The following is a 26,557-nucleotide window of genomic DNA, read 5'->3' as shown; positions in this document are numbered from 1 at the left end:
CCTTCTCCTTCTCAATCCCCCCATCTCTCTGGTGTGTATAAGTAAATCCCTTTGGACAACTCCTTAAAGAAAAAAAAAAAAGGACTCGGGGTAGGCAAAAGGGAAAGGATCCAGGGGCAATTACGGAACCTAGCATCCAAACGAGGTGATCTTTTACGGTTTTTATTTCAAACTATACTAAACGGGTATTATGGTAAAACAAATGTCTACCTCAGGGTATTATCGTAATACGGGTAGATATATTTGTCTTTCTATCTTCGACGGCCAAAGACTGGCAGTGTATTGGATTATGGATGCAGAGATTTAAGAATTGGAGATTTGAAGAAATTTTCGTCCGAGCTTCGACTTGAGGGCGAAAATGTCTTGTAGCTACGCTTCTTTCTCGTTCTCTTCTCTCTCCATTGTCCCTAGTTCAATCTCCGTTGCTCGCTCAAGATCGAAGTTCAGTATCCAATGTGCTGTTGGAGGTGAAAAATCTTCCAAGATTTTACATTTTTTTTTTTTTTTTATTATTATTTTTTTTTATTTTTTATGATTCTGTCATATAAATTGTTAATTATTTGAGAAGTTATCGGCATATTCTATAAATATTGAATTAGGTAACATATATCCGTTTCTTGCATGATATTATATTCTGTAGTTCTTTTCAAGCGGATAAATGAAATGCTCGAGATAAGATAGAGAAACACTCGTACAAAGTAATGAATGGGTATTTGCTACGGAGGTTATAAATTCAGTGATTTTTTCCCTTTTGGGAAGAAGAAAAAAACTTACATACGTTGCCAGAATGCATGTATTATATGGAAATTTTGATTCGGAAAGAGGAGGATTTTCGGTTCTGAGTATATTTTTGAATTTTCATCTGAAATTTGACTCATGGCCAATCCAGACCATTTCTTAGATATTTGAATTGCCAAACCACTTTTCCACATGGCAGAATAAGGTCGATCCATCTTAAAATTCCATTTTGGACCTCTCTCCATCAAACCTCTACCACCCCCTCCCCCCCAAAAAAAAAAGAAAGAAAAAAAAGAAAAAAAAAAGATCTCTTATCTTTATCAGTTCCTGGCATGATATATTATTGCATATTCTGTATCCTCTGTTTTCATTCTTCCATGTTGCTTCAATTTTCGTGTTTGATATTCTGAGAGAAGGGGGAATAATTTTCTGATTGTTGACATCATGCAATGACAGGCAAGAGGGAACTTGTAAGCATAACTAATAGATAAAATTAATGGTGATAATGTTAAAGCTCTTTCTGCAATAATGAAGCTAGCTGTCTTTTCCTTCTCCAGTGTGTTCCGAAAGTAAAATATCACAATGTCAGCAGATGTTTTTAGAACTGAAAGATTGAAAATTTGAAAGGCTAGTAGTAGAATTGAATTGGGCAATAATCTCAGAAGTTTGGAGATGATCTTAGTGGTTAAATCTTAGTGAATTCTAAAATGTATTACTCAAGGCTCAAATTCAGTTTCGACCTTGACCCTGGTCAAAAGCGAAATACTTCACTAAATGGAAAAATTTTGGTCGAAATATTGCACATTTTTTGGACTGAGAAATTTCCATTTTGCGGACAAAAGTGTGCAAGTCGGTGGTCAAACAGTTGGTTTTGGTCTTGAATCTTCAGGGAATTCCTATTTAAGCATTGTTACACATTCAAACCGTTAGACTGAAACAAGCACACAAAAAGTAGTTGCTTGGCTTTGGACCCCATGTTATTATATGCAAGCCTCATATATCTTCTCTTTTATATAACCTATTCTGCACATAATTCAGTACTAGAAAACACAACATTTGATAAAATTGATTACGTTATGTATTAAGAATGAATAAAAACCGTTTAATAGTATACCAATATCAAAACGTGTCACTATTCACACTTACTAAGTACATCTGTATAACATATAAAAAAATTAAAGGCCGTCCAATACATATTTAACCTAATTTTTACAAAATTAATTTTGGGGAAAGAGGGTTTACCTGCACAAATCTTCACTCAAACCCAGAAAATATTTGATATAGATGGATTGTACTACCCCACAATGCGTTGATACAGCCAAAGATTGGAGCTTTTTGGAAAAAAATCGGATTTCCAAGGCTTCCCAATGGTTTGGGTCAAAATACGGTATCTATGTAATTTGTATATTTTTTTGATAAATAAAATAAGTTATATATATATATATATATATATATATTAAGGCATTTTAACGTTTCGCCAGAAAGAGTGAAACATACTGATCATTTTGACTGAAATATTGGTTGAAATTCTGTAATATATGTGATGCATACACTGTTTCATTTCTAGCCAGCTTGAAACCGAAATAATTTGTCGAAATTTTGTTATTTCGACCAAACTCAAAAATTTGACTGAAATTTCAAACCATGGTAATACCCCTCCTTTAATAAATGTTTTAAGGGAAAGTCTGACTTCTTACCCTTGCATCCTTTCCAGGGACTGTTGCAGAGCCAAAAGTTACTAATGCTGTTGCTGAACCTCTCTTGCTAAATGCTGTCAGAGGACATGCTGTTGAAAGGCCCCCAGTTTGGCTTATGAGGCAAGCAGGGAGGTACATGAAGGCAGGTTTGCCAGCAGCTTCTGTTCTGGATTCTATTGATCATATTTATGTTTTTGTCCTTGGCTGCACATAAACTCATCTAGTCTGGATTTTTTTTTTTTATTTATTATTGAACAAATGTATGCACCATTGCTTAGAATCCCCCTTCATAAAATGGTTTTTCTTTTTTTTGAATCATTGTATTTGTAATTTCATCTGGTCGATGAGTATCACTTAAAAATTACCGCTTGATACATTCGAACCTATATTAATTAAATTTCTTGTGACCACATTATTCTTGTGTGGATCCCTCCCAAAAATAGAATAGTGATTCTTCAACCTATGCTCAGTCAGTTTTCCTAGAGGATACATACTGTTATATGTTCCAATAAAATAAGAAACTTTTATGTGGTTTCATTTAACAAAGAGAATAGAGGTCAACTAACAGACATATCTGAGGGCATTGACTATTGTAATGAAGAGATCCCCAAGCTAAAGGTAAGTCAACTAACTGATATGCTTAATTTCTCTTCTTTTTACAACAAGGACAACTAACAGGACAAGTTTCAGAGTATTCGAGTCTTGAGAGTTGGTTTTTCCTTTATAGCTTGTCAAATATGGGTTTCTGTAATTTTTGTTTTGTGCCCTGTTTGTAATAATGAGGCCCATATTTTAGCTCAAGGGGCCGCTGACCTAATCTGTCCAAAGTTTGGTGGGTTTGTTCCCCAAAGTTCATTGTAAATCTGGATATCTTCTCTGTGAGGGGATCCCACTTCCCTTTTTTTTTTTTTTTTTTTTTGAATAAGATCTCTTGGTGGAGGCATTACTCCACCTTTCTCAGCTTCTCTTGACCAGGAAAAAAAAAAGATTTTGTTACAAAGGATTTTGTGTGATTTTTTCAGCTAATTTGATGATGGATCTAGATAATGTAGGTAAGGAATATTAAATTATGAAATGCTTTGGCCAGGTAGATTTGTATGAAAAATTATAATTATATCAATTGCGGCAATTACAAGTTACATCAGGACGGGAGTGTTCCATCAATTTTACCCAGCCATAAAATATAGTGTTAGTAAGGGTAAGTCTGAGTTTGTTGTTGTTTGTATAAATAAACATAGTGTCAATTTATATTAGGTTCTATTGTATTTTTTTTTCTCGGGGGGGGGGGGGGTGGGCATTGGTGGTGTTTGGAAACTTGGAAGATGGAAATTGGTTTAGCCTCTCTACTTGAAAACCAACCAGTTGAATTTTCCCTTTCTTTTTGCATTTCATGGAATATAATGTTGGGTTGTAGATGTAGGGTTATTCCTGAGGGATCTGTTGTAGAGACTTGGCCACTTGGGACATGGTTCTCTTCATATTGGATTACCTCAACTATATATATATTTTTATTTTACTTTTTGTTTTCGATTTTTGAAAGGACGGACAATCTCTTGTTGGGTAGATGTAGGGTTATCTATGGGGGATAAAGGGACATGATTCTCTTCTTACTGGATTTCCTCAACGATATAGCTTATTTATTTATTTATTAAGTTCTTGTGTTTTTTTAAGAAGTTCTATCTCTTGTTGTGTTTCGCCTTTTTGGAAGGTTTAATTTCTACTTAATAAATGAATTAAATCTTAAAATTTCAAGGGGGGGTTGAAATGAACTCGTAAACAAACCATAAATTGTGGGACTCTTTGCACTTCTGTAAACAGTTGTTAAAATAAATTGAAGTAGAAAATTGTAAACAGTGAATTTATAATTACTATTTTATATGTATTCATTGACTAACAGCCATGACAGGAGTATTTTAATCCATTTAAATACATTTATTTTTTTTACACAATGCCCCTCCTAGACCTTGCTGTAGCGAGAGCCTTGTGCAGTGGGTATGACTTGTGTAGTTCAGTTTGTTAGAGCTTTGGGTCATAAATTGTTAACAAAAATAATTTCATCTAAGATAGTTTTTTCCTTTATGAATGTTAGTGCAGTACTCAATATAACTTCTTGTGCCCTAACCATTTTTGCTTGTTAACATTAGCATCCATTAGTACTTTGGAAGAAGGGAGAGGGGGTGGATTTTCAGACTGACAAACACAGTAGCATTGAAGTTACCTTAATCTCTACAAAATAAAATTATGTTGTAGCATTGGGAGAGAAGTTTTTATTTCTTTGATATGATTAAGGTTGAAATTTCCCAACCACCCAAAAAAGATTTATTTATTTTGTATGTAAAACTGTAAGCATTCGATATAACTAAAAACTACATAAATTCTGTTACAATTGCTTATCTCAAACGCTCGAGCAGCTAAGTATGATTACAACAAGGTAGATCAGCACACAACAACACTCGCTCGCACATGCAGGCCCACACACACACACACACACACATGGCTCTGCACGTGATATCATCATGTGGCACCAAGGGGGGTACAACCAACGCGTAGGGGTACAACAATACGTACCACAAACCCCTTACTCTTACCAGGGATTGGATACCCGACCTCCTGGCTCTCATACCATGTTACAACTGCTTATCCCAAAAGCTTGAGCTGTTAAGTAAGGTCTACAACAATGTATATCAACACACAACAAAAAATTCCAAAACAAAAAATGAGAGAAAAAATGCTGACAAGAAAATGGAAAGAATTACATTTTAAATCTCTGGTTTTGGTCCTTTCTGTTTTGTTTTTAATTTTGGGTTATAAATCATTGACTGTGAGATGCCAATCAAATTGTAGGATGCAAATTTTGAGTCTTTAAATATTTTTTATTTGAGATTGGCAAGAACAAAAATGTTTCATTCATTTTGAAATAGTTCAAATATTTTTAAGGATTATGGTCTTAATGAGATGCAGAGATGGACGTCACTGAAGTGTTGTCATCGAGTCTTTAAAGGATATGTATGTTTCTTCATCTGATCTAACTGTCATGTGGCTTCTGAAAGTACTAGTCAGAAAGTACTACTAGGCATAAGGTTTGCAGAGTTAACGTTTGGGAATTTTTGGCAGTGAAAGTAGTTCTTCCCCGTAAGCACATTGTTGAAACTTTTATGAAGGTCTTTTGCTTAGTTTTGGAAGATGGATACATGATCTACAAGATTACATGCACTTTGAACAATGTATCTAGCCATATCAAAAGCAGTTAGTTATCGAAATTGTCCCCATTTGGTCTTGACATCACAATTTTACCTGTTGTAAAATAGCCTCTTGCTTGCTGTGCTTACCATAGTTGTCAAGGCACCGCCTTGGCGACTGTCGCCTTATTGCACTGTATGCCGTGTTATATTTTTTGCACTTATTTATGTTAAATATCATTTAAATAAATGTTTAGTTAAGATATTATTCATTAATAATTAAATACCCCTATTTGAATCCAATAAAAATAGTTTAAAAATCAAATTTTAAAAGGATAAAAAGTCAATTCCCCGGTCCAAGAACAAAAACTGGATTTTTGGTTGTAGGGCAATTTTCAACTTTCGAATGCTAGGGGTTTTTTCAATTCTGAAAATTTTATAAATCTTATCATGGTATAACATTGCTAAAAACCCAAAGTCTGGTAAAATAATCTTTTGTTTTTATGTCCATAAAATTATTTCCATTTAGGCGATTTAACAGCATTCGCGCACTTTAAAATAAGTTTGATCGGAACATAACTTTTGTCATAACAACTCACATTTAAGTAATCTTGACTTGTTGGAAAGCTATTTTTGTGTTATACCTAATACAAATTCTCTTGTAAAAATAAAATCATTTGACCAATCAAACTTATTATAGAACAATAGCATTTCTCTAAATGTCAATAAGTCATATTGATTTTTGATAACTTGATGTGAGTGTGAATATGTTGATTTTTTATAACTTGATGTTACTTAATGTTGATCGATTTTTTATGTCGTAGGGTATATATTGTAACATACAAAATAACTTCAGAAAATAGGTGAAATAAAAAATAACAAATGGGCGATGTGATCGCCATGGCAACGCCTTAGCGGGCGATTCGTCGCCAAATCAATTAGCCACACCTCCACCGCCTTGGGTCACCATGACGCCGTGACAATTATGGTGCTTACTATACCTAGTGCTATAGTAGCTGTATCAGAAATTAGTCACAATGTTCTAGATCTCGAAATATCAGTATTTGTTTCATTTTCATTCCAGATGAGAGCTCTAAAGTGAGTTTTTTATGATGCTAAGTACTAAAAGCAGATACATTGAAATTTCTCTTATGGAATATTTTTACATTTATTTGCTTGAAGTCCAATCAGTCCCAGCTACCATATGTTGACAGGAGCACTCATGGGTTTAAATATGATCATGAAGAAAAAATTCAAACATATGATCCTTGCTTCTAAATTCATTTACCTTTAGCTATGTTGGGCTAATGTCTTGATAAATTATTTTGACAGAGCTATCAAATCATCTGTGAGAAGTATCCTTCTTTTCGTGAAAGATCAGAAAATGTTGATCTCGTTGTTGAAATCTCTTTACAACCGTGGAAAGTTTTTAAGCCTGATGGGGTAAGTTTCCATTGTTTGAAACAATCTTTTATTTGGTGACTCTATCCAATATGAGAATGTTTGAGATCATTTTTATACCTAACAGATTTGGTAGTCCTTCCTTAAACTTTTCTTAAATTGTACTACCTTGTGCTATAAATCATGCTGTTGAGCATGGTGGGGATTTAATGAAGATCAGAGAGATGGATCTGCAAGTGATGGGCACAGGAGAGAGAATGAGAATTGGAAAAAAATAGAAGATAAGGGGCTGTTCCAGTACTGTGAACAGGACCTGTGAACATTACTTTAGAATAGAGAGGAGAGAAGAAATAAGAGAGAAGAGAGAGGCACCATCCTCCTCTTCAAACAAAACCTGAACCTTTGTTCAGTCCATTATCAAATCTTAGGGAGACTAAGCCTCTTACAGATATTCATAAAACTGAACAAAAAAGTAAAATAAAAATAGAATTTCTAAACTATCCTAAACTCGTCAATCATTGGATGCTGTTGGAGAGCCCTTACTTGACTCGAACAACTAATTAATAAAGAATAAAAGACTTGATTGACTAGGTCACTTTCTGGATTAAACTAACTTGAATACTTAAGCACAGGGACGCACACAATCTTATAAACTTAGTTAATCTCGTTTACAGAATTAAGACCCCAAATATGGGCGTATAAACGAAACCCATTACATTAATAAACCCAAAAATAAGAAGCCCAAGGGTCATAGAACCCAACCATGGTCCAAAAATAAAGTCTTCCGAGGCCAAATTGGACAATCTTAACTGCATCAAGATTGTTTTAATTACACAGTTTTTAGATGCTGTTCGCTTCTCCAAACCATGCAAATTTGTGGGGAGCCCATGCAAACAAAGGGTTTGGTTAAGATATGCCAGGTTCCACCAAGTATTCAAAAGGAACCTAACCATACATGTCCTCCAATGATCTTTTATTACAAGTATATCTTACAAATCGTCCACACTAGCAATCCATCTTTCTCCCCCAAGGGAAAAGGGGATTAAAGTGAATAACCAAATATAACACTTGGGCTAAGGGTCAGGTTGGTCATTTTTCTGACATATCCCCCCATGGGAGCCCAGGTATCATACACGCGTCAAAAATCAAGAGCCTTGAGCACTAGGACAAAAGCACCTACACCTAACAAGATTAAGTGAATACTTGTCATTTTCTTTCTATGTTTCTATACATAACCGAAGAAGCATTTTCTTTTCCTGATGAACTTAAGTAGACTTCAAATGCACAATTGATATGATGGCATGATGTGGTTTGTTTCTTCAATCCTTCTGTTAGTTCTTCATGGTTGGAGGTTTTGATCATCCTAGCAGGAATGTGGGTCATACAGATGGAAGAAATTGTGTCAGTTCTCATTTTATTTTATTCTTGCAAGGAGATCAAAGCTTCTAAATGGATCTGTATGCATGATTTTAAAGATTGATGTCAGATTGTATCATCTGATCAGATGGGTATTGGAGTGATCAATCTTATTTGTTATCTTCTGTCGATCAGCTGATAATCTATTGTATTTATTAGGTTGTTTTCTCCTTGGATCATCTGATCCGAAATGATCTGCATTGGTATAGCTGAGGTTTGATCTGTACTAGAATACCAATCCTGAAACCGTCAGGTATTTCAAGAAAGAGCATAATGTATGGTATTACGTGCACCTATTGCAGGGGATTGTGATATCTTGGCTACTTATTTGTTGGCTTCTAGCGAAGGGAGAAAAAGTAGGGTGTCTGAGAGATGTTGTGTGGCCTCAAGGAAAGGCTGTAAATGGTAATGATATTTTACAAACCATTTTGTTGTTTGATGGTGGGTGTAGTGGAAGGCCAAGGGACTGATCACTATCAAGCACTAGAAAGATAGGATGACAAGTTATAACTGACCTTCGACTTGGAATCTTTCACTAGAGCTAAAAATGCTTTGTAGCTTTAGTACCAATTTGACGAAGGGTGGCTAATGGCCAGTTGATTGGCAATAGTGCTGTTGCTAAGGAATCATAAATTAGCTCTGTCAAAAAGTGTTTACTGTCTATTAATTCTCTGAGGCTGATCAGAGTGATAGAACCCGAATTGGCGAGTTCTCACCCTGAATCTTATGGTATCATGCAACAGTAGCAAGTGAATTGGCTAAAACTTTGGGAATGGGAAAATTCGGTTGACATTATGCTATCCTGTGTTCTATTTAAACTCTGCCAAGAATGAATGGGAAAAAGATAGTTTTTTTATTTGATCCAATCTAGTTTCCTAAAGATTTTAGTTGTGTTTTGAGATGAGTTATCCTCCATTCCTCCTCCAAGTTTGAGTGACTCCACTTTCAGTGTGGGTGATTACACGATGTGGCAATGTAGTCAATCCTAGCACCTACTATGGCAGTTCTGTCCTGCATTATGTGTGTGTGGGGGAGTGTAATTGCTATTGAGCCTGTTAAGGGACTGGAAAATTGCTGAAGATGTGAATTTTCTGTAAGTTCACATTTGGAACTGATAACTGCTCCATTATGACATACTCAAATTAAACATCATAGAAGTCCTTCAGATAACAAGGACCCATTGAGCAGGCTATCACATTATTTCAGAGGACTATGGAGTCATCAGTGATTTGGATTTTCTCGACTCCAGTGCAATAAATGATTTCAATGAGGCTGACTACAAGGTTTTCTGTATGATCTTTAATAATCATTCACTGACCATCATGATAGTTCTGTAATTTTAAGTATTGGTACAATGTCATTAGTCTCTTACCTAGCTGGAGTTCAGGACATCCATATATAATCCTTCTTTATTTACACTTGGAATTCTTGTGTTCCTGAAAAAGAATGGAATAATTGTTATTCTTTCTGTCACTACTATGGCTTAATTACCGGTTTCCATGGAGAACCTTATGTATGGTTTCGACTATTCATCCTTTTTGTCTCATGTTCTTCTATTGTGATTTGACAGGTCATTTTATTTTCAGACATACTCACCCCTCTTCCTGGGATGAATATTCCTTTTGACATTGTAAAAGGAAAGGGTCCGATCATATTTAATCCTCTTGGAACTGTAGCTGATGTTGATCAAGTGAGAGAATTCATTCCTGAGGAATCTGTTCCATATGTTGGGCAAGCATTGACAATCTTGCGGAAGGAGGTTAGATTGGTGCACATCTCTTTTCTAATTTTGGAAGTACAATTCCTGGAGATCTAATTATCTCTGCTCCATCAAAAGCACAGCACCATTTGAAAAGCATTTGAAGACATATTATAAGTATGGCCTGAGGAGGAGTCATGGCCAGCTGTCTACCACAAGCGATGACTCCCCCTTAGGGGTTTTTTAGTCTAACTGTGATATGTTAGCAGATTAGGATTAGAAGTTAGTTTTGTTTCCTGTTTTGTGTTGTCCTATTCCTACTAGGAGTATGTAACTGTTCTATATAATGAATGAAGTTGGGCAGCCCAATCTCATCAATTGGGACTCCCAAGTTTGTCCATTGCCTCTCTCTCTCTCTATTTACAATATCCAACATTTGATATTCCCAATTTGAAATTATTAGATGATCCTGATGATTTAATACATAAAACTATTTCTGGACCTCTGTGTTTCATCATATATATCAAGTATATACCAGGTTATCCATCATTGTGTTTCCCACTCTGGAAATCTTTTGGGCCTTAAATTATTCAATGTTTCTGTCTATCATGTATATTGAGCTTAAATCCTAAATTAACCATACAAATGTGCATTTGAAGGCATACTCACCATTTGATATTCCCAATTTGAAGATCTTTCAAGGTCTAGATTGAAATTTGTTGGATTAGGTAATGACTTGTGTCTAATATGATACCAACCCTCTTTATTTATAATAAAGGAGAGAATGTTCTAGAATATTACAAGGACCATTAAACCCCTTAAGGACCCAAGGACCCCATTTGGAATCTGAAACTTTCCCTAAAACCCATCATTATAATACTCCCCCTCAAGCTAGTGCATATAAATCACATATGCCCAACTTGCAGATAATAGAATGAAACATCTTACTACTAAGATCTTTACTAAATACAACTCGAAACAAAAGGCATAGTGATAAGACCCTTATCCAGCTTATCTTTAATGAAGTGTCGATCGATTTCCACATGTTTGGTTCGATCATGCTGGATAGAGTTGTGGGCAATGCTAATAGCAAATTTGTTGTCACAAAAGAGCTTTATAGGAAAGTTGGCAGAGACAACCAAATCTGTGAGAAGACCATGAATCCATAGGAGCTCACAAATGCTATGAGCCATGGCACGAAACTCTGCTTCTGCGCTTGAACGTGCAACCACAGCTTGCTTCTTGCTTCGCCTTGTAACAAAGTTACCACCAACAAAGGTACAGTAACCAATAGTAGACCTTCAATCATCAAGAGAACCTACCCAATAAGCATCCGTGAAGGCCTGCACCCTCAGGTGATCATGAGGAGAAAAAAGGCAACGTCCTGGGGTAAATTTCAAGTATCGGAGAATACGTAACACAACTTTCATATGTGTCAAGTAGGGATTATGCATGTATTGACTAACCAGGCTGACGACAAATGCTATATTAGGGTGTGTATGAGAAAGATAGATCAAGCACCCCACTAATCTCTGATATCGCCCTTCATCCACAGAATCACCTTCCTTGCTACTCATGTGACTGTTAGCTTTAATATGAGTAGCTGCCGACTTGCACCCTAACATGTCTATCTCAGAAAGAAGGTCAAACACATAATTCCACTAAGACAAGTAGATCCCATGAGAAGACCTAGCAACTTCAATGCCAAAGAAGTAATGAAGCTGTCCTAGATCTTTGATCTCGAATTCCTCACCCGAATATCTCTTGAGGCGAGAGATCTCTGCCAGATCATCACCAATAACAACAATATGATCTACGTAGACTATCAAGATAGCAATTCTTCCCATCAGATCTCTTGATGAACAGAGGGTGGTCGACATTGCTTTGAGAGTAGCCTGTAGCAACCATAACCTTATGGAAACACCCAAACCAAACACGAGGGGATTGCTTTAGCCCATACAATGCATGCTTCACCTTGCATACCATCCCTTGGGTTTTGGAGCAAGTGAACCTAGGAGGAATGTCTTTATACACTTCCTCCTCAAGTTCCCCATTAAGGAATACATTCTTCACATCTAATTGTTGGAGATCCTAATCTAAGTTGGTGGCACAAGCTAAGATAACATAGATTGTGTTCATTTTAGCAACTGGAGAAAAAGTCTCTTGGTAGTCAATCCCTTAAATCTAAGTGAAGCCCTTGGCAACAAGTCTGACCTTGTACCAATCCATTGTACCATCAACCTTCCGTTTCACTGTGAAGACCCACTTACATCCAATTGTTTTCTTTTGTGAAGAAAGACACACAAGATCCCATGTGTCATTCTTCTTCAAAGCTTGCATTTCTTTAACCATACCTTCCTGCTATTGTGAGTCTGCACTCGCTTTCTGCCAGTTATGGGGAATAGATACAAAGGATAAGGAAGACACAAAACTATAGTAGGAAGGAGAAAGTGAGTTATAGAATTAGTTTTAGCAACAGGATGTAAAGTACAAGACTTAATGCCTTTACGAACAGCAATAGACAACTCAAGAGATGGATCAACAGAAAGAGAAGGTGAATTACCTGGGTTCAAGGGGTTAAGATCAGGCTTAAGAAGAGATAACTAGCATGGTAGGGTAGATGCAGGATGTGTAATGGTCTAAGTCAGTTTTTTACGACTATAAACACATATCTCTAGCCGAGGTGAAGTAGGAGTTCACTCTCCTCTTGAAACAGGATACCAGCAAGGATAACAAGTTTAAGAGGTGGCACATCTTCCACAATGGAAGAAGACTCCCCCCTGAAGAGGTGCTGTAAGGTAGTATGACGCAGATTCGTGAAAGACAACATACATAGTCACAAACCAACGCCGAGTGGGAGGATGAAAACACCGATAGCCTTTCTGAGTAGGAGCATACCCTAGAAAAATACACCGGAGACCACGAGGATCGAACTTATAAGGGTGATGATCGTGAGCATAGCAGACACTACTGAATACTTTGGAAGGAACTGAAAAAGCAGTGGAAACTTGGGGAAGATCCAAAGGAAAGCGGAAGGAATGAAAGGCATTCGATTGATTAGGAAAGCAGTAGTGAAAATTGCTTCACCCTAGTACTGGGAGGAACATGCATTTCAAACATAAGAGAGCATGCTACCTCACAAAGGTGGTAATTCTTATGCTCAGCAACCCCATTCTGAGCCGGGTTATCCACACAACTAGTCGGATGGATCATCTCATGAGAGGAAAGGTAAGCTTGAAAGGACCCTTCAAAGTATTCACGACCATTGTTGCTTTGAAGGATCTTTATGGTAGCACCAAATTGAGTTTGAACCATGAGGTGGAATTGTTGAAAGCAATGAAAGGTCTCGCCCTTGGTTCGCATTATGTAAACCCAAGTGGTTCGAGAATGACAATCAATAAAAGAGAAACCACCTAACCATTGACAGACACATAATGGAATGGATACCAAATATCAATATTTATCAATAAAAAAGTAGTGGCACTAATATTTCCAGAAACAGAATAAGTGATTCGAGTTTGTTTGGATACACATGCCTCACCAAAAAAAAAAAAAAAAAAAAAAGGACTTGAATTACAATTTTTAAAAGGAGAAAACCTAGCTAAAGTTCTCAAAGGAGGATATCCTAACCGACGATGCCACTGTAGTAACTTAGATGCAAGAGGTGACATAGAAGAAGTCTAAAGAGCCTAACCAGAGACCAACGCTGAGTCATCATCAAGCAGATACAGACCACCACGTATTCTACCAAAGCCAATCATTGCCCTTGTCATCAGATCCTGAAATCCATGAGATGGGAAAATTGTGACTTTGCAATTAAGACTAGAGGTAAGGCTACTAATGGACAACAAGTTAGTAGGAAAAGAGGGAACATGCAAGACAATAGAAAGAGATAAAGAATGAGTACAACTAACGGAGCCCTTTCCTAAAATAGTGGAATAAGTCCCTTTAGCCAGCTTGACCTTACCATTACAGGACTGGTAGTGTACTGGGAGAAAAGAGACAAGCAACCTGTCATATGATTGGAAGCCCCAAAGTCTATAATCCAGGGGGTAAAAGGGACAGACATAGTATGACCACAAAAAGAGATATCTGACCAAGAAGGGGTGGAGTGAGCGGAGCTCTCAGTGCCTGGTGCAAGAGAGTCTGGATGAATCAGAAGGCACCGGATGGCAGTGAGCTCATCAGATGATAGCGAGACTTTAGAGATGCTAGGAGCAGATTCAGAGTCAGAGCCCCCTCAGTATGGTTGATGTAGATCAGTCTTGCACAAGGAAGGGGCTCTTAGGCCCATCAAACCAAGCCCTAGCCTTGGTTCAGCCAGGCCTTTCCAACCCCCATCGATCAGCAGATTTCAGCCCATATTTGGTTTCCTTTTTGGTCCTTCTGGCCAGCTCAGCAGCAACAACTGTTAGAATCTTCAAGAAAATATCTACCGATTTCAGTCTGGTGCTATATTGCCTTAATATAAAGATACAGCTAGAGGAAAATGAAGGAAGTTACTGTTCACGTGAATAGTAACCAGCCCATTATTTCTTTAAGAATTTTTTGCCTTTTTGGTGTTTAGAATCTTTTGTCAGACAAGTAATTAGTTTAGGAATATTTTAGTGCTTAGTTTCCTAGTTACTTACTTTCCTTTTCTTGTTAGTTTCCTATTTTTGTAACCTTCTATTATGAAGGAGATGTTGTGCCTATTTAAGAGGCTAACTAATTGTAATTGAGGAGACTTGATTGATGCATTTATTGAGTGAATACTATTTGGCTGAAAGACTGTTATTGGGAGGTGAGATGCCTAAACCCTTGAGGGGTGTGATACCGATTCCACTATTCTCTTTCACCCTTCTCAACCTTCCATCTGTCCTATTTTCTTTTCTTTATCTTCTTCTTTATTTGTGCTTGTGAGAGGGAGACCTGAGAGTATTTTGAAGCATCGAATGAAGGACCAACATAATCGAGTTGGAGAACAAGGGAAACCCCAAGTCAGCCAGCGTTTTTCCTCAGAAGCAAGGGATTTCAACAGTAGCGACAGGATCTGTTCTCTCAACTTCTGATCAATATTTCTGGAACCTTTGAGGAGTTAAGAACCATTCTATGGGGAACAATCGACCAGGTATTTACCCTCTGTTACTCTGCCAGATCTCTGTTACAAACTCTTCCTCTATTCTGGCCGAAACCAGTTCCGCCTGGGCATTATCTGCTGCTGTTTGTTTGTTTTCTGGATTAGCTCTTGCTGCTGCAAGTTCTTATACTGGGAGCTATTTCTGATTCCTTGGAACAGGTTTGGTCATCTATAATTCTGGTTCTGATTTTCTTTGTTTCTGAACCTATTTTCTGGTTTCTGTTAAGGTTAATTAGAGGTCAGATCTGAAATTGGTTTGACCTTAACATATTGGAAGTTGTTTACCTAGTGTAACCTACTTCTACATTAATGGTTGGGATGACCAGGAGTACCAGTGATGCAGATAAGTCACTTAATAGGCTTATTTTATTGAAGATAAGCCTTAGGTTGGGTTATGTGTTGGGCCTTTGATCCCATGTTGTTTTTTTTTTTTTTTTTTTTTTTTTTTTTTTTTTTTGCAATAGGTAGGTTATTTTAATGGGCCTAAAATATGGATTGAAAGTAGGAAAACGAAATTTACTTCATTGGTTTATTTAGAGTCCTAGACTCCTAGTCTTGATAAGTTTTGGTTGTTTTGTTTGGTCCAACTCCATGTTAGAATCTTGAGTGTCTTTTAGGAGTCTTATTATGAGTCCAATCATGTTCTTATTTGGTGGACAAAAAACTTAACTCCTAAGGTAAGTAGGTTTCCTATTTTGAGTACGTTTTCTTTGTTATTTCAGTTTCCCAGTCAGTTTAGGTTTCCCAATTAGTTAACGATTAGATTAGGCCTTTCCTTTTTAGTGTTTGAGTCTGTTTTGAGTCTTCTATATAAGTTTGTAAGGGACTACAATGTTGGACACATTTATTAATAAAATGGCAGTTTTGTGCTCCCAAAATTCTGAGAAAAAATTCTTAAACAACTGAGATAGTTGTGGGTGAGTGGCTCAGGTTGAGATAGCCATCTCACCATCCCACTCACATCAATCCTATCTCAATCCTTCTTCGTTTCTTATTTACTTTTTCATCATCTTCTTCATCCAACAACAAGTATTGTTCTTCAAGTTTTCTTTGATTTTTTTCAAGTATTCTAGAAGGTTGGATGTCACACATTTTTCCGGATTAGGAAATTCAGCCATCCGATCGAACTCAAATTTTGACCATGTATTCAAGAACCCTAATTTGGAGATCAATTTAAATATGGGTTCTTTCTAGTGGCTTGATCTTGGGATATTTGCAAAATACCAATTCTGCCCTTCCCTTCTCAAGATCTGGGAAAAGTTACCATTTTGTGTTCAAATAATTATTATTTTACATATGTATGTTGATTCAAGTTAACTCTTGAAACCAGAGATTGTTTGTAAGTTATTATCCTAATTCTAAACCCTAATTTTGGGCTGGAAATTACTGTTTTATTATGGTCACAATGGATGTTGTGTTTCATGAATATGTTGGTTACTACTCATTGCCACTTCTTCAAGGGGAGTCTGGTATTGATAGTGAAGAGGTGACTCCGAATCTACTTGCTCCACCAATGTATCCACCATCCTCCTTTGAAGGTCCTCTTGTTCATAAAGAGTGTAAGGGGACAAAGACTGATATACTAGCTCAGGGGGAGATAGAGACTATTGTTCCAGCTCAAGGGGAGATAACTCTTATTTAGAGAACTATTGGTTTGCAAATCGATGATTCCACTCTTCAGGTCTATCGTACGGGCCGCACTAGAAATAAGCAACTTTAGACCATCACTACCACTATAACACTTTTACACATCCCTTCGCCAGCCTTGGATCTTGAGCCCATGGTTTAAAGTACCTTCGATACATTACAATACCCCTCTGATATGTATCTTAAATTTAACCAACCAATACCGATACTTTAATCCTTGATCTTAACATATCTTAGCTTATCTCTGATATGATACGATACCCTCCGATATATATCTTAAATTTAGCCAACCGATATGGCTACCAATAACGATACTTTAATCCTTGCGCTGAGCTTACCAGGCCTAAAAATTCAGGTACAATTTCTTCTTCTGACCAACCTATTGCTCTTAGAAAGGGCACTAGGACTTATCCTCAACACCTTATATCCCATGTTGTTTCATATGTTTCCCTTTCTCCCTCCTATCGTGCTTTTGTGTCTTCTCTTTCCTCCTTTTGTGTCCCCCAGAATTGGCAGAAAGCTCTTGTAGATGGAAAATGGAAGACCGCAATGGTGGAAGAAGCAGATGCCCTAAAAAAGAATGCTACATGGGAACTTGTGACTCTTCCTCTTGGGAAAAGACTAGTTGGCTGTAAGTGGATGTTTGTGGTAAAGCAGAAGATAGATGGTTCTGTGGACAGGCACAAGGCAAGACTTATGGCTAAAGAGTTCACTCAGACATATGAAATTGACTACTATGAGACATTTGCACTAGTTTCTAAATTGACCTATGTGCAAGTGTTGCTCTCATGTGTTGTGAATCTAGGATGGGATGTCCAACAACTTGATGTAAAGAATGCTTTCATTCATGAAGAGCTTGATAAGGAAGTGTATATTGATATTTCACCAAGTTTATCTAGTAAGGGAACTCAGGGCAAGGTCTGTAGGTTGAAGCGTGCTCTCTATGGTCTATTTATGCAGTCACCTAAAGAATGGTTTGGGAGATTTCACAAGGCGATGACATATGTGGGCAATAAGTAGTGTAATACTAACCACACATTGTTCATAAAGAGGTTTGGTGTTAAGATTACTATTCTCATCGTTTATGTGGATGACATTGTGGTGACAGGGAATGACAGTGGTGAGATTGGTTGCCTCAAGGACTTTCGTGGTTGAGAGTTTGAAACAAAGGATTTTGGAAAACTAAAGTACTTTCTTGGGATTGAAGTTGCTCGATCTTTAAAAGGCATCTTTCTGTCCTAGAGGAAGTACATCATTGATCTCCTGTCTGAGATTGGTTTATTGGGCTGTCATCCTTTTGATACTCCTGTGGAAGCTAGTACACTGCTTAAGGAAAAAGAGGGTATACCTGTTGACAAAGGGTGTTACCAATGGTTCTTGGGAAGCTAATCTATCTCTCCCATACTAGGCTTGATATTGCTGTGGTTGTTAGTTTGGTGAGTCAGTTTATGCATGATCCCTATTCCTCCCATATGGAAGTAGTTCTAGTATCTTGAGATACTTGAAGTCTGTTCTAGGAAAAAGGGATCATTTTATCTCCACATGATCATCTTAAAATTGAAGCTTATACAAATGTTGATTCGGCCGGATCTCTTGTCAAAAAGTCCATCTCGGGTTACTGTGCCTTCGTGGGTGGGAACATCATCACTTAGCGTCGAAAAAAGAAAAATGTGGTGGCTAGGTTAGTGTTGAAGCAAAGTTTCGTGCTATGGCATAGGGCATTTGTGAGTTGTTGTGGTTATGCACATTGTTGGATGATATTGGTGTTCCTATTCGTCTTTCGATGATGCTCTATTGTAATAACAAGGTTGCTCTAGCAATATTGCTCACAATCCAGTACAGCATGACCATACCAAACATGTGGAGATCGACAGACACTTCATCAAGAAAAAGTTGGATGTTGGTTGGATTTGTGAAGTTTGGTGATCAGCTAGCTAATGTTTTCACCAAGGGGTTAGCAGGAAAAGTTTTTCATCCTTGTTTAGTGTGGCATGTGTGATATCTATGCACCAACTTGAGGGGGAGGTGTGTTAGAATATGTAATTAAGTGCCGCAGGGGCACATTGGCCATTTCCCCTATTTAATGAGGGTCGGCTGAAGAGGGGGGGCGTAATTTTGGATATTCTTTGCTTACTATAAATAAAGGGCTTGTGTGGTCACCCTGATTACTCAAGCATTATTCCCTAATTTTTCTGTTAACAGACATGATATTTTTTCATTTTCTCCATGTGAATTTTTTTCTTGTGTTAGCCTTGGGATTTTAATTTTTTATTGATATAATTGGCCTCTTTTATGAGCCCATATTTGGGATCTTAAGTCTGTACATTGTGTAGGTCCGAGGTGCTATTTAGTCTAGTTAGAGTCCTTTTTATCTTATTGTTAGTCAGTAGTAGTTTATTTAGTTTGGAGTCTTCTATAGCAAGTATTTGGTCAGTTTAAGTTAATTTTTGTTTAGGTAACTTGAAGGGTAGTTGTTTGTTATAGTTCTAAAGTCAGTTTATTTGGTCTTTATAAGTAGGGTTATAATCCATTACAAATTTATGGATTTTTGGAATGAAATTTTGAGTTTGTGTGCTGTGCCACTATGCATGTGTGTGACTGGTGAGCAGTCTCTCTTTTTTCTCTATCCACACAATTTTTTCTCCTCTTTTCTCCTGAGATCTTTCATCTTCTTTCTAGTTCTTATCTTTTATCTGAGCTCTGTCTATTTATCAGTTAGCTAATCTGTTCATTGGTTTCAGTCTTTAATTCCTTCAATTTTCTGTGTTAGTTGATAGCCTTTAATTTTGACTTGATTTTTCAGTTCTAAAACTCCAGTTTTCTGGTTCGATTTCTAGTTTCCTTCCCATAGTCAAACTCTCTTAAAAAATCAGCTTTTGATTGTGGAATCTTGTCCTGTTTTCATATTCTGATCTCTGAGAGTTTCCTGGTTGTTTCATAATTTTATCTCAGATTCAGAATCCTATATGCTTCTATAATTTCTAGATTGCAAAATACTGGTTTTTGCTAGCTTTTCCACTTTCCGAACTAGAATAGGATTCTTCTAGATCTTGAGATCTGGCCGTCAGATTGTGACCATACTTTGCAGTCTTTTTCTAACCCGGAACTGATCAATCGATTCAAGTTTCAGGCCAAACCAAATGGTTTCATTCAACTTATTCAAGTTTCTCCTAATCTGGTTCTTATTATTTGCCCTGCAATCCTGTCACAAGCTGATCTCCCACTGGATCGCAATGGTTTGAGATTAGTTCTGCATTAGTCTTTTTACATTTCTTCATTTATGGAAGGTTGTTCTGTTGACTTTTCTTTTACTTAAGTTGACATTATGGTTTGGGACGTCATCAAATGTATAATCTTGCACAATATTGAACCACATCTTTACTTTTTCAGGTAAATAATGAAGCAGCAGTGTTGGGTTTTGTGGGTGCTCCATTCACTCTTGCATCCTACGTGGTTGAAGGTGGTTCGTCGAAACATTTCACAAAAATAAAGAGACTAGCTTTCTCTCAGCCCAAGGTGAATGTGCAGTTCTAAGATTTCTCCACATTTCCTTCTTTCACATTCAAAGGCTTGGTATCCTGCATCATGGGTCTCTATTACAGTGTTAGACGTGAGACAAGGTTTCAGATTTAGACTCGAGAAAACCTAACAGAAACCTCTGCTACTTTATCATCTGAACATGTTTTAAGAGTTCGGATTTGACACTTGGAAGATGGTTTAGAAATTGTGGATAAGTTGGGACTTGTTTTTGGATTCTTGGTGGCTTCTGGAAGGTACAGCTAGGCCAACTTAGAAATCCAATCAGTAAATGTTTGTTCAAAACAAGACATAGATACTTGATTACCTATTTCAAGACATTTTTATGTTGCACACTGAAATGAAACAGTAATCAGGAACATATTGCATGATGAATGAAACATAAACTGTGGAAGCATCAATATATGTCTTGAGAGGGAAAAATAAATATTTAGTTGAGATGTTTTACATAAAGATGCATTTTATTATGAAACTGGCCAAGTTAAATTTCCTCCCTGTGGCTAGTATGAGAGATGTCAAACCTCAAAGCCTGTTTGTTATACATGTGATGTTAATGTACTGTGCGGAAATATTCTGGGAGTTTTTGAATGGAGCATCTTGTGGATAAGAAAAAGATATATTTTTACAAATCCAAAGATGAGTAGGACTATCTGGAACTGAGTAGGCATCTTTATACAATGGGAGTTAAAATTGAATGGCAATGGTGAGCATATTTGTCATGGCGTTGCCTAGGTGTCACCTGGCACCATGGTTGCCTAGGTGCCGCCTAGGCGTTGGATCGGCATGGATTACAGAGTGGATTCCTCCCTGTTGATTGACATTTCTGGAATAAGGAAAGACAGAGAAAAGACGGGATTGGCGACTGGGTGGGCGGTACTAAAGCTTTGGGATCAGAGGCTGGCTGTGTCCCGGGATCTTCTTTCCAGCTGACCTGCTAATTATGTAAGGGAGTTGCTTGTTCCAGGACATGATCCAATTGACTACCCTCACAATCCGAGAGCCAGAAACCAACTACTGCTATCGCCTTAAATTTTGCCCCCCTTGACCACCTTGGTTAGCCTGGGCGCCGTGACAACTATGATGGTGAGGCATCTTTATACTAGGGGAGTTAAATTGAATGGCAACAATGTCTAGGGTGAAGCAGATACCTGAGGATGAAGGAGAAGTGATCAAATAATTTTTGGTAGATATCAATTTTTCCATTTATCTATACCATTTTCTTGTGATCTTGGAGACATACGAGATGGAAAACATGTTCTCCAGACAAAATAATGTTAACGGAAATTTTTCTGTTCCAGTAACATCTAGGCGTGTAGAACATACAGGAGCTTTGGCACTTGACATTTGGGAGGTTATTCTGATGGTCAGCTGTGATCAAACCTATTTGGATATTATATCAAGCACTTGGAGCACCAACTTCTGGTTGGTATAGAAATCATTGATAAGAACAGAAAATTATATAGAACTTAGTTGACTGAAGTGTACTCCCCGGGGGGGGGGGGGGGGGGTTTGAAGAAGTTGCTGTAACAAATTAGAGTCGGGGGTTAGTCTTATGTAGAAAACAGTTGGAAAAAAATGAACAACATAGTGGTAGGCTTCGAAAGGTTAGGTCAAGGATATGAGATTTTGAAGATTGGGAAATCAGAGTTTTGAAGGTGCCTATGTGCTATGCTGGGTGTTGCACTGGTAAAACCTGTTGAGTGGCATCCCCTAGTCTTGAGATCAAATCCTACCTTCATCCTCCCCCAACATGAATCCTGTTTCCCCATTCAACCCTGTAAAAAGCCATATATATTTAAACCTGAGGCTTCTATATCTTTTGCCACTACTTCCCGGGTAATCTTCAATCCATGCCTTATTCTTTTAGCTCCTCTAATCTGCAAGCTATTACTCCTTACCGCTGATTTGAATGACCTCCACTGCCATACCCTAACCACCTCAAATGACTTTCCTTCAACTTGTCAGCCATTGAGGCCATTCCTAAATCCTTTTTTTTTTTTTTTTTTCTCTCTTTTGCCACTTATCCACCTCAACAACCTCGTCTCAGCTATAACTAATTCTTTCGTGCTGAAGAGTACTGGCAAACTGTTATTTCTAATCTGGATGAGCATTGAGTACCATGTGGTAATAGTTGTGGTGAATTTTATATTTTATGGTTAAAATGAGTTCTAATTAGTTGTCTGAAAAAAAGATCAGAAGTTAGTGTGAAGATTCCTCCTCTTGATACCTGTATCGATTGGGATGTGAATGTATCTCTTTCGTTCTATATGTCTCAACTCTTATGTAAGATGGAATTGGGCAGTAAAGATGTGCTGACGTCAGGCGATGTTTGACTATAACTTATCACCACATTTTCTGTGGATCATTTATTTATTTGTTTCATTTACTTGTCAAAAGGGAAGATATTGTTTAGAATAAATTACTGATCTTATTGTCTTTACAATACCTTGAAGAGACTTCTGTCTTGCATCAGTATGGGTGTTGCTTAAACTAATCTTTGCAAATTTCATGTATGAATATGTATAGCCCAAGTCATCAACGGTCTGCTTTCATGAATATTGTCAGACCTTTTTCTTACTTCACTTCTTTGGAGAAATGAATACTTTTGCATTTTGTACTTTTGGCCACTGGGTTTCTCGTAACTTACTATTTTCCCATACAGGTCCTCCATACATTACTGCAGAAATTTACGACCTCTATGGTAAATTATATCAAGTACCAGGGGGACAAGGGGGCACAAGCTGTGCAGATATTTGATTCATGGGCCACTGAGCTCAGTCCAGTTGATTTTGAGGAGTTCAGTCTACCATACTTGAAGCAGATTGTGGACTCTGTGAAACAAACCCACCCACATCTGCCTCTAATTCTATATGCTAGCGGATCTGGTGGCTTGCTTGAGAGGTTACCTTTGACAGGTGTAGATGTTGTTAGCTTGGACTGGACAGTAGACATGGCAGACGGTAGGAGACGGTTGGGACCTGATGTGGCAGTTCAGGGTAATGTGGACCCTGGTGCTCTTTTCGGTTCAAAAGAATTCATCACCAATAGGATAAATGATACTGTGGGGAAAGCAGGGAAGAATAAACATATTTTGAATCTTGGCCATGGCATCAAAGTAGGGACACCTGAAGAGAATGTTGCACACTTCTTTGAGGTTGCCAAGGGGATCAGATATTAGGATGGAAACAGGAAGGTAATGTAATTTTTTCTTCTGATTCTTCTGTATCTTTAGTTTTGAAATGAAACATTTTCCTTTCTTTTTCCAAGTTGTGCTTAATTTCTTACATTTCAATTGCCGTTCCATGGTGAGCAGTTTTCTCAAGTGGGTCATTTTGATGGGAACTTCTTGTGGTGAAAAGCTTGCATTTTTCTCATTTGGCACCGAAATATGTGGATCACTGTAGATTCATGGTTGGACCAAGTTTTCCTTTCCCCAGGACCTTTATTGCTGTTGGATGAGAGTCTTTGGACACACAAGGGCAGTTTCGGGACTTTGAACAGTAGGGTGATTGAGATTATGACCATCGATTGACAGGGAATCTCTTCACCATGGTGGGAAAGATAAACTCTTGTTATCATGGTTGGGGCCCTTTGGGCTAAACTGTAATTTTCACATGGCAATGGACCATGGGGGCTTCAAAATAGAGAAAATTTAAACCTTCCGATAAAATGGTTATGGCTGAAAAAATTAAGGGGGAAGTCCAATCTATGGTAAGATAATATGTAGGGGTGTCAATGGATTGGGTTGGGCTGGGTGTCTTGAAAACCCCAACCCAATCCTAAGGTCTCTTAACTCAGCCCAGGGCCACTCTCGGATAGAAAATTGTCGCATCGAAATTTTATGAAAGCGCGTTAGAATCACATGTATTTGCAATTTTTTTTTCTATTATTATTTTCTTTTAATTTCTTGCGAAGACATTTTATTCAACCTATCGAGGCAAAAAGAGCTTTATAGAATTACAAAGATCTTCCGGAAAGGACTACCAAAACCCATGATGAGGGAAGGATAGGGCCTAGTGGATTTTTCCGAGTTATATGCAAGTATATAATGACTCCAATGAGGGGAAGTCTTTTTAACTCAGGAAAATGGTCATTGCTGAGTTACCTACCATATATACATATATGGGAGAAGGTTTCTCTAGTCTTTCACAGTTCAATACCCATTTTCGCCATAATCTGATTGGGCTGAAATTTTGTTGGGAGTTAGATCTTTAGTTTTTCTATTCAAGTTTCAGCTTAAACAGACGAAGCCATATGGCAAAATAGATCATTGAAAAATTTAGAAATAATTTGATATAAGAACAAGGGCCTACCAAGGGATGAATGGACATACACATGATATTGTTGTACAAGGGGTAAATGATGGAATTTGGAAATGAAATTTGAAATGTGATCTATCTATTCCAACTACTAGATATTAATGGTTAGATTTATTCCAACTCCTACGTATTAACGGTTAGAATTCCACAAAAAGAGTTCACTTATGCCATGTTTGTTTGACCGTAAAATATGTGATAGAATTATAACTTGTATTCTATTTTTTGTGATTTGGTATTTTTTTTTTTTTTGGTACATGACCAATAAACATATTTGAAAATGATTTGAGTGAATGAAATAATCTAGCCATATAATGAGAGTGGAGTTTCATGAGTGTTAAAAGGATCAATGGTCAAGATTCAATCAATATTTTAAGAAAACAAAATCATGTCTTAAGCTCTTAAGCTTTACAACCCCCAGATAAAAGGAGGTGAAATAAAAAGAAAAATATAATGTTCATGGACCATGGTGAATTTAGTAGATTCATCAATTGTATGGCAAGAACTAATGGAAATTGGGTTTATGTTTATAGAATCATTTATCCATCTCGTTGGTAAATTTGCAGCCCTATAAGAGTATAGATAGTCAAAATCATGGTTAAATATTTTTTTAAGAGACTTTTGACTTATACCTAATACTCATTTTTTGTTAAAATTTGGCAAATAAGCCATTTATAATATAGTCTTACCTATTGCTTGTGAAGAGGTGAATTGTGAACCTCTCAATGTTCACTAATGTTGGTGGATCTCATTAGGACCAAAAAAAAAAAAAAAAAAAAAGCCTTCAAAATTAATGGGAAATTTTTTTTTGTTGTACTTGTTTGTATTTCCTCCCATTGTATTTGTAGTGTTAGGATTTCTCTTTTGTTAAAGGGATTTTTTTTGTTGACACCTTCGTAACCTCTTTTTTATAACTCTCGAGCATTAAAAGGAGGGGTTACGAGCCAGGGGTGGTGGTCTATTTACGGGAAGTGGGTTAGAGCTAGGAGAGTCGGAGAGGGTTGCACAAGGAAAGGGAAAGGGAAAGGGATGGTACAAGGTTGGAGAGAGAGAGAGAGAGGGAGACTAATGGTACCTGGGGATGGGATTTGATTTTACGTTCCCACACTTGTCCATGGCAATTCTATCTATTTAATGATATGACTCCAAAATAGCTTGAAAACCTTTTTTTTTTTTTTTTTTTTATGAATTTACTTTTTTTTTTTTTTGGATGAATTCTTGAAGACCCATTTTAATGCTTCAAAGCAATGACTTTTTGGAATATAAAGGGAAAATTAAAGAATGTTTCAAATGCCAAATGGGTTGAATTCCTTGACACAATTGCCCAAAAAAAAGTTCGCTTGATCAATCAAGGTTGAAAAGGGATCATCCAATGTTTGTCTGGGTATCAACATTCATGCTCAATATAGCGAAATAATAAACTAGTCAGTTATAAATCGCTCGATGCAAATCTAGTCAAGTTGGGTAGATAGTGAGACGGTGAATATGGGAGAGATAACGCACACAATATTAGAATGCATTTGCACCAGTTTTGAATTCAAAGAGTGCTTTTGCTTTTCCCTTAGAAAGACAAGTTGAACACAAAAAATGTCAAAGAACAAAATTCTATATATAAAGAAAGCAAAACAAAAAGATGAAGTGAGAGTAAGAAATTCATTAATTTACCCAGCCCTAACCAGATTTCGTCTAGGCACACAATTGTTTTTACAAATAAAAGATATTCGCTACCTTACACCATAACCATATTCAGTATCAAACAGAGGTAGAAAACCACGTGAGATTCAGACAAAAAAAAAAACCTTTCAGTG

At 37.1% G+C, this 26,557-nt stretch overlaps 1 protein-coding gene across 2 annotated transcripts; it reads left to right on the top strand.

The window, feature by feature from the left end:
* The first annotated feature begins 261 nt into the window (after nucleotides 1-261).
* LOC122065548 (uroporphyrinogen decarboxylase) lies at nucleotides 262-24,103 on the top strand. 2 transcript variants are annotated; one of them, XM_042629364.1, is made up of 7 exons: nucleotides 263-467; nucleotides 2,453-2,577; nucleotides 6,947-7,057; nucleotides 10,002-10,190; nucleotides 20,287-20,412; nucleotides 23,096-23,626; nucleotides 23,747-24,103. In XM_042629364.1, exons 1-6 carry the CDS (start codon nucleotides 359-361, stop codon nucleotides 23,609-23,611), a joined length of 1,176 nt encoding a protein of 391 aa, XP_042485298.1. In that variant the 5' UTR covers nucleotides 263-358; the 3' UTR covers nucleotides 23,612-23,626; nucleotides 23,747-24,103. The 2 variants fall into 2 exon arrangements, with proteins under 2 accessions (XP_042485299.1, XP_042485298.1); XM_042629365.1 differs by lacking the exon at nucleotides 20,287-20,412 and having other exon boundaries at nucleotides 262-467.
* Nucleotides 24,104-26,557: the final 2,454 nt, after the last annotated feature.

Source organism: Macadamia integrifolia, unplaced genomic scaffold, assembly GCF_013358625.1.
Source record: "Macadamia integrifolia cultivar HAES 741 unplaced genomic scaffold, SCU_Mint_v3 scaffold205, whole genome shotgun sequence".
NCBI classification, from domain to species: Eukaryota; Viridiplantae; Streptophyta; class Magnoliopsida; order Proteales; family Proteaceae; genus Macadamia; species Macadamia integrifolia.
The sequence above is the reverse complement of the archived record's forward strand: the minus strand, read 5'-3'. Positions and strand labels throughout refer to the sequence as shown.

Excerpts from the sequence above, each read along its gene's own strand:
- LOC122065548 (XM_042629364.1), top strand. The coding sequence starts at position 359 with ATGTCTTGTAGCTACGCTTCTTTCTCGTTCTCTTCTCTCTCCATTGTC. Across the intron at positions 2,578-6,946 it reads AAGCAGGGAGGTACATGAAG|AGCTATCAAATCATCTGTGA; the intron begins GCAGGTTTGCCA and ends TTATTTTGACAG. Across the intron at positions 7,058-10,001 it reads AAGTTTTTAAGCCTGATGGG|GTCATTTTATTTTCAGACAT; the intron begins GTAAGTTTCCAT and ends GTGATTTGACAG.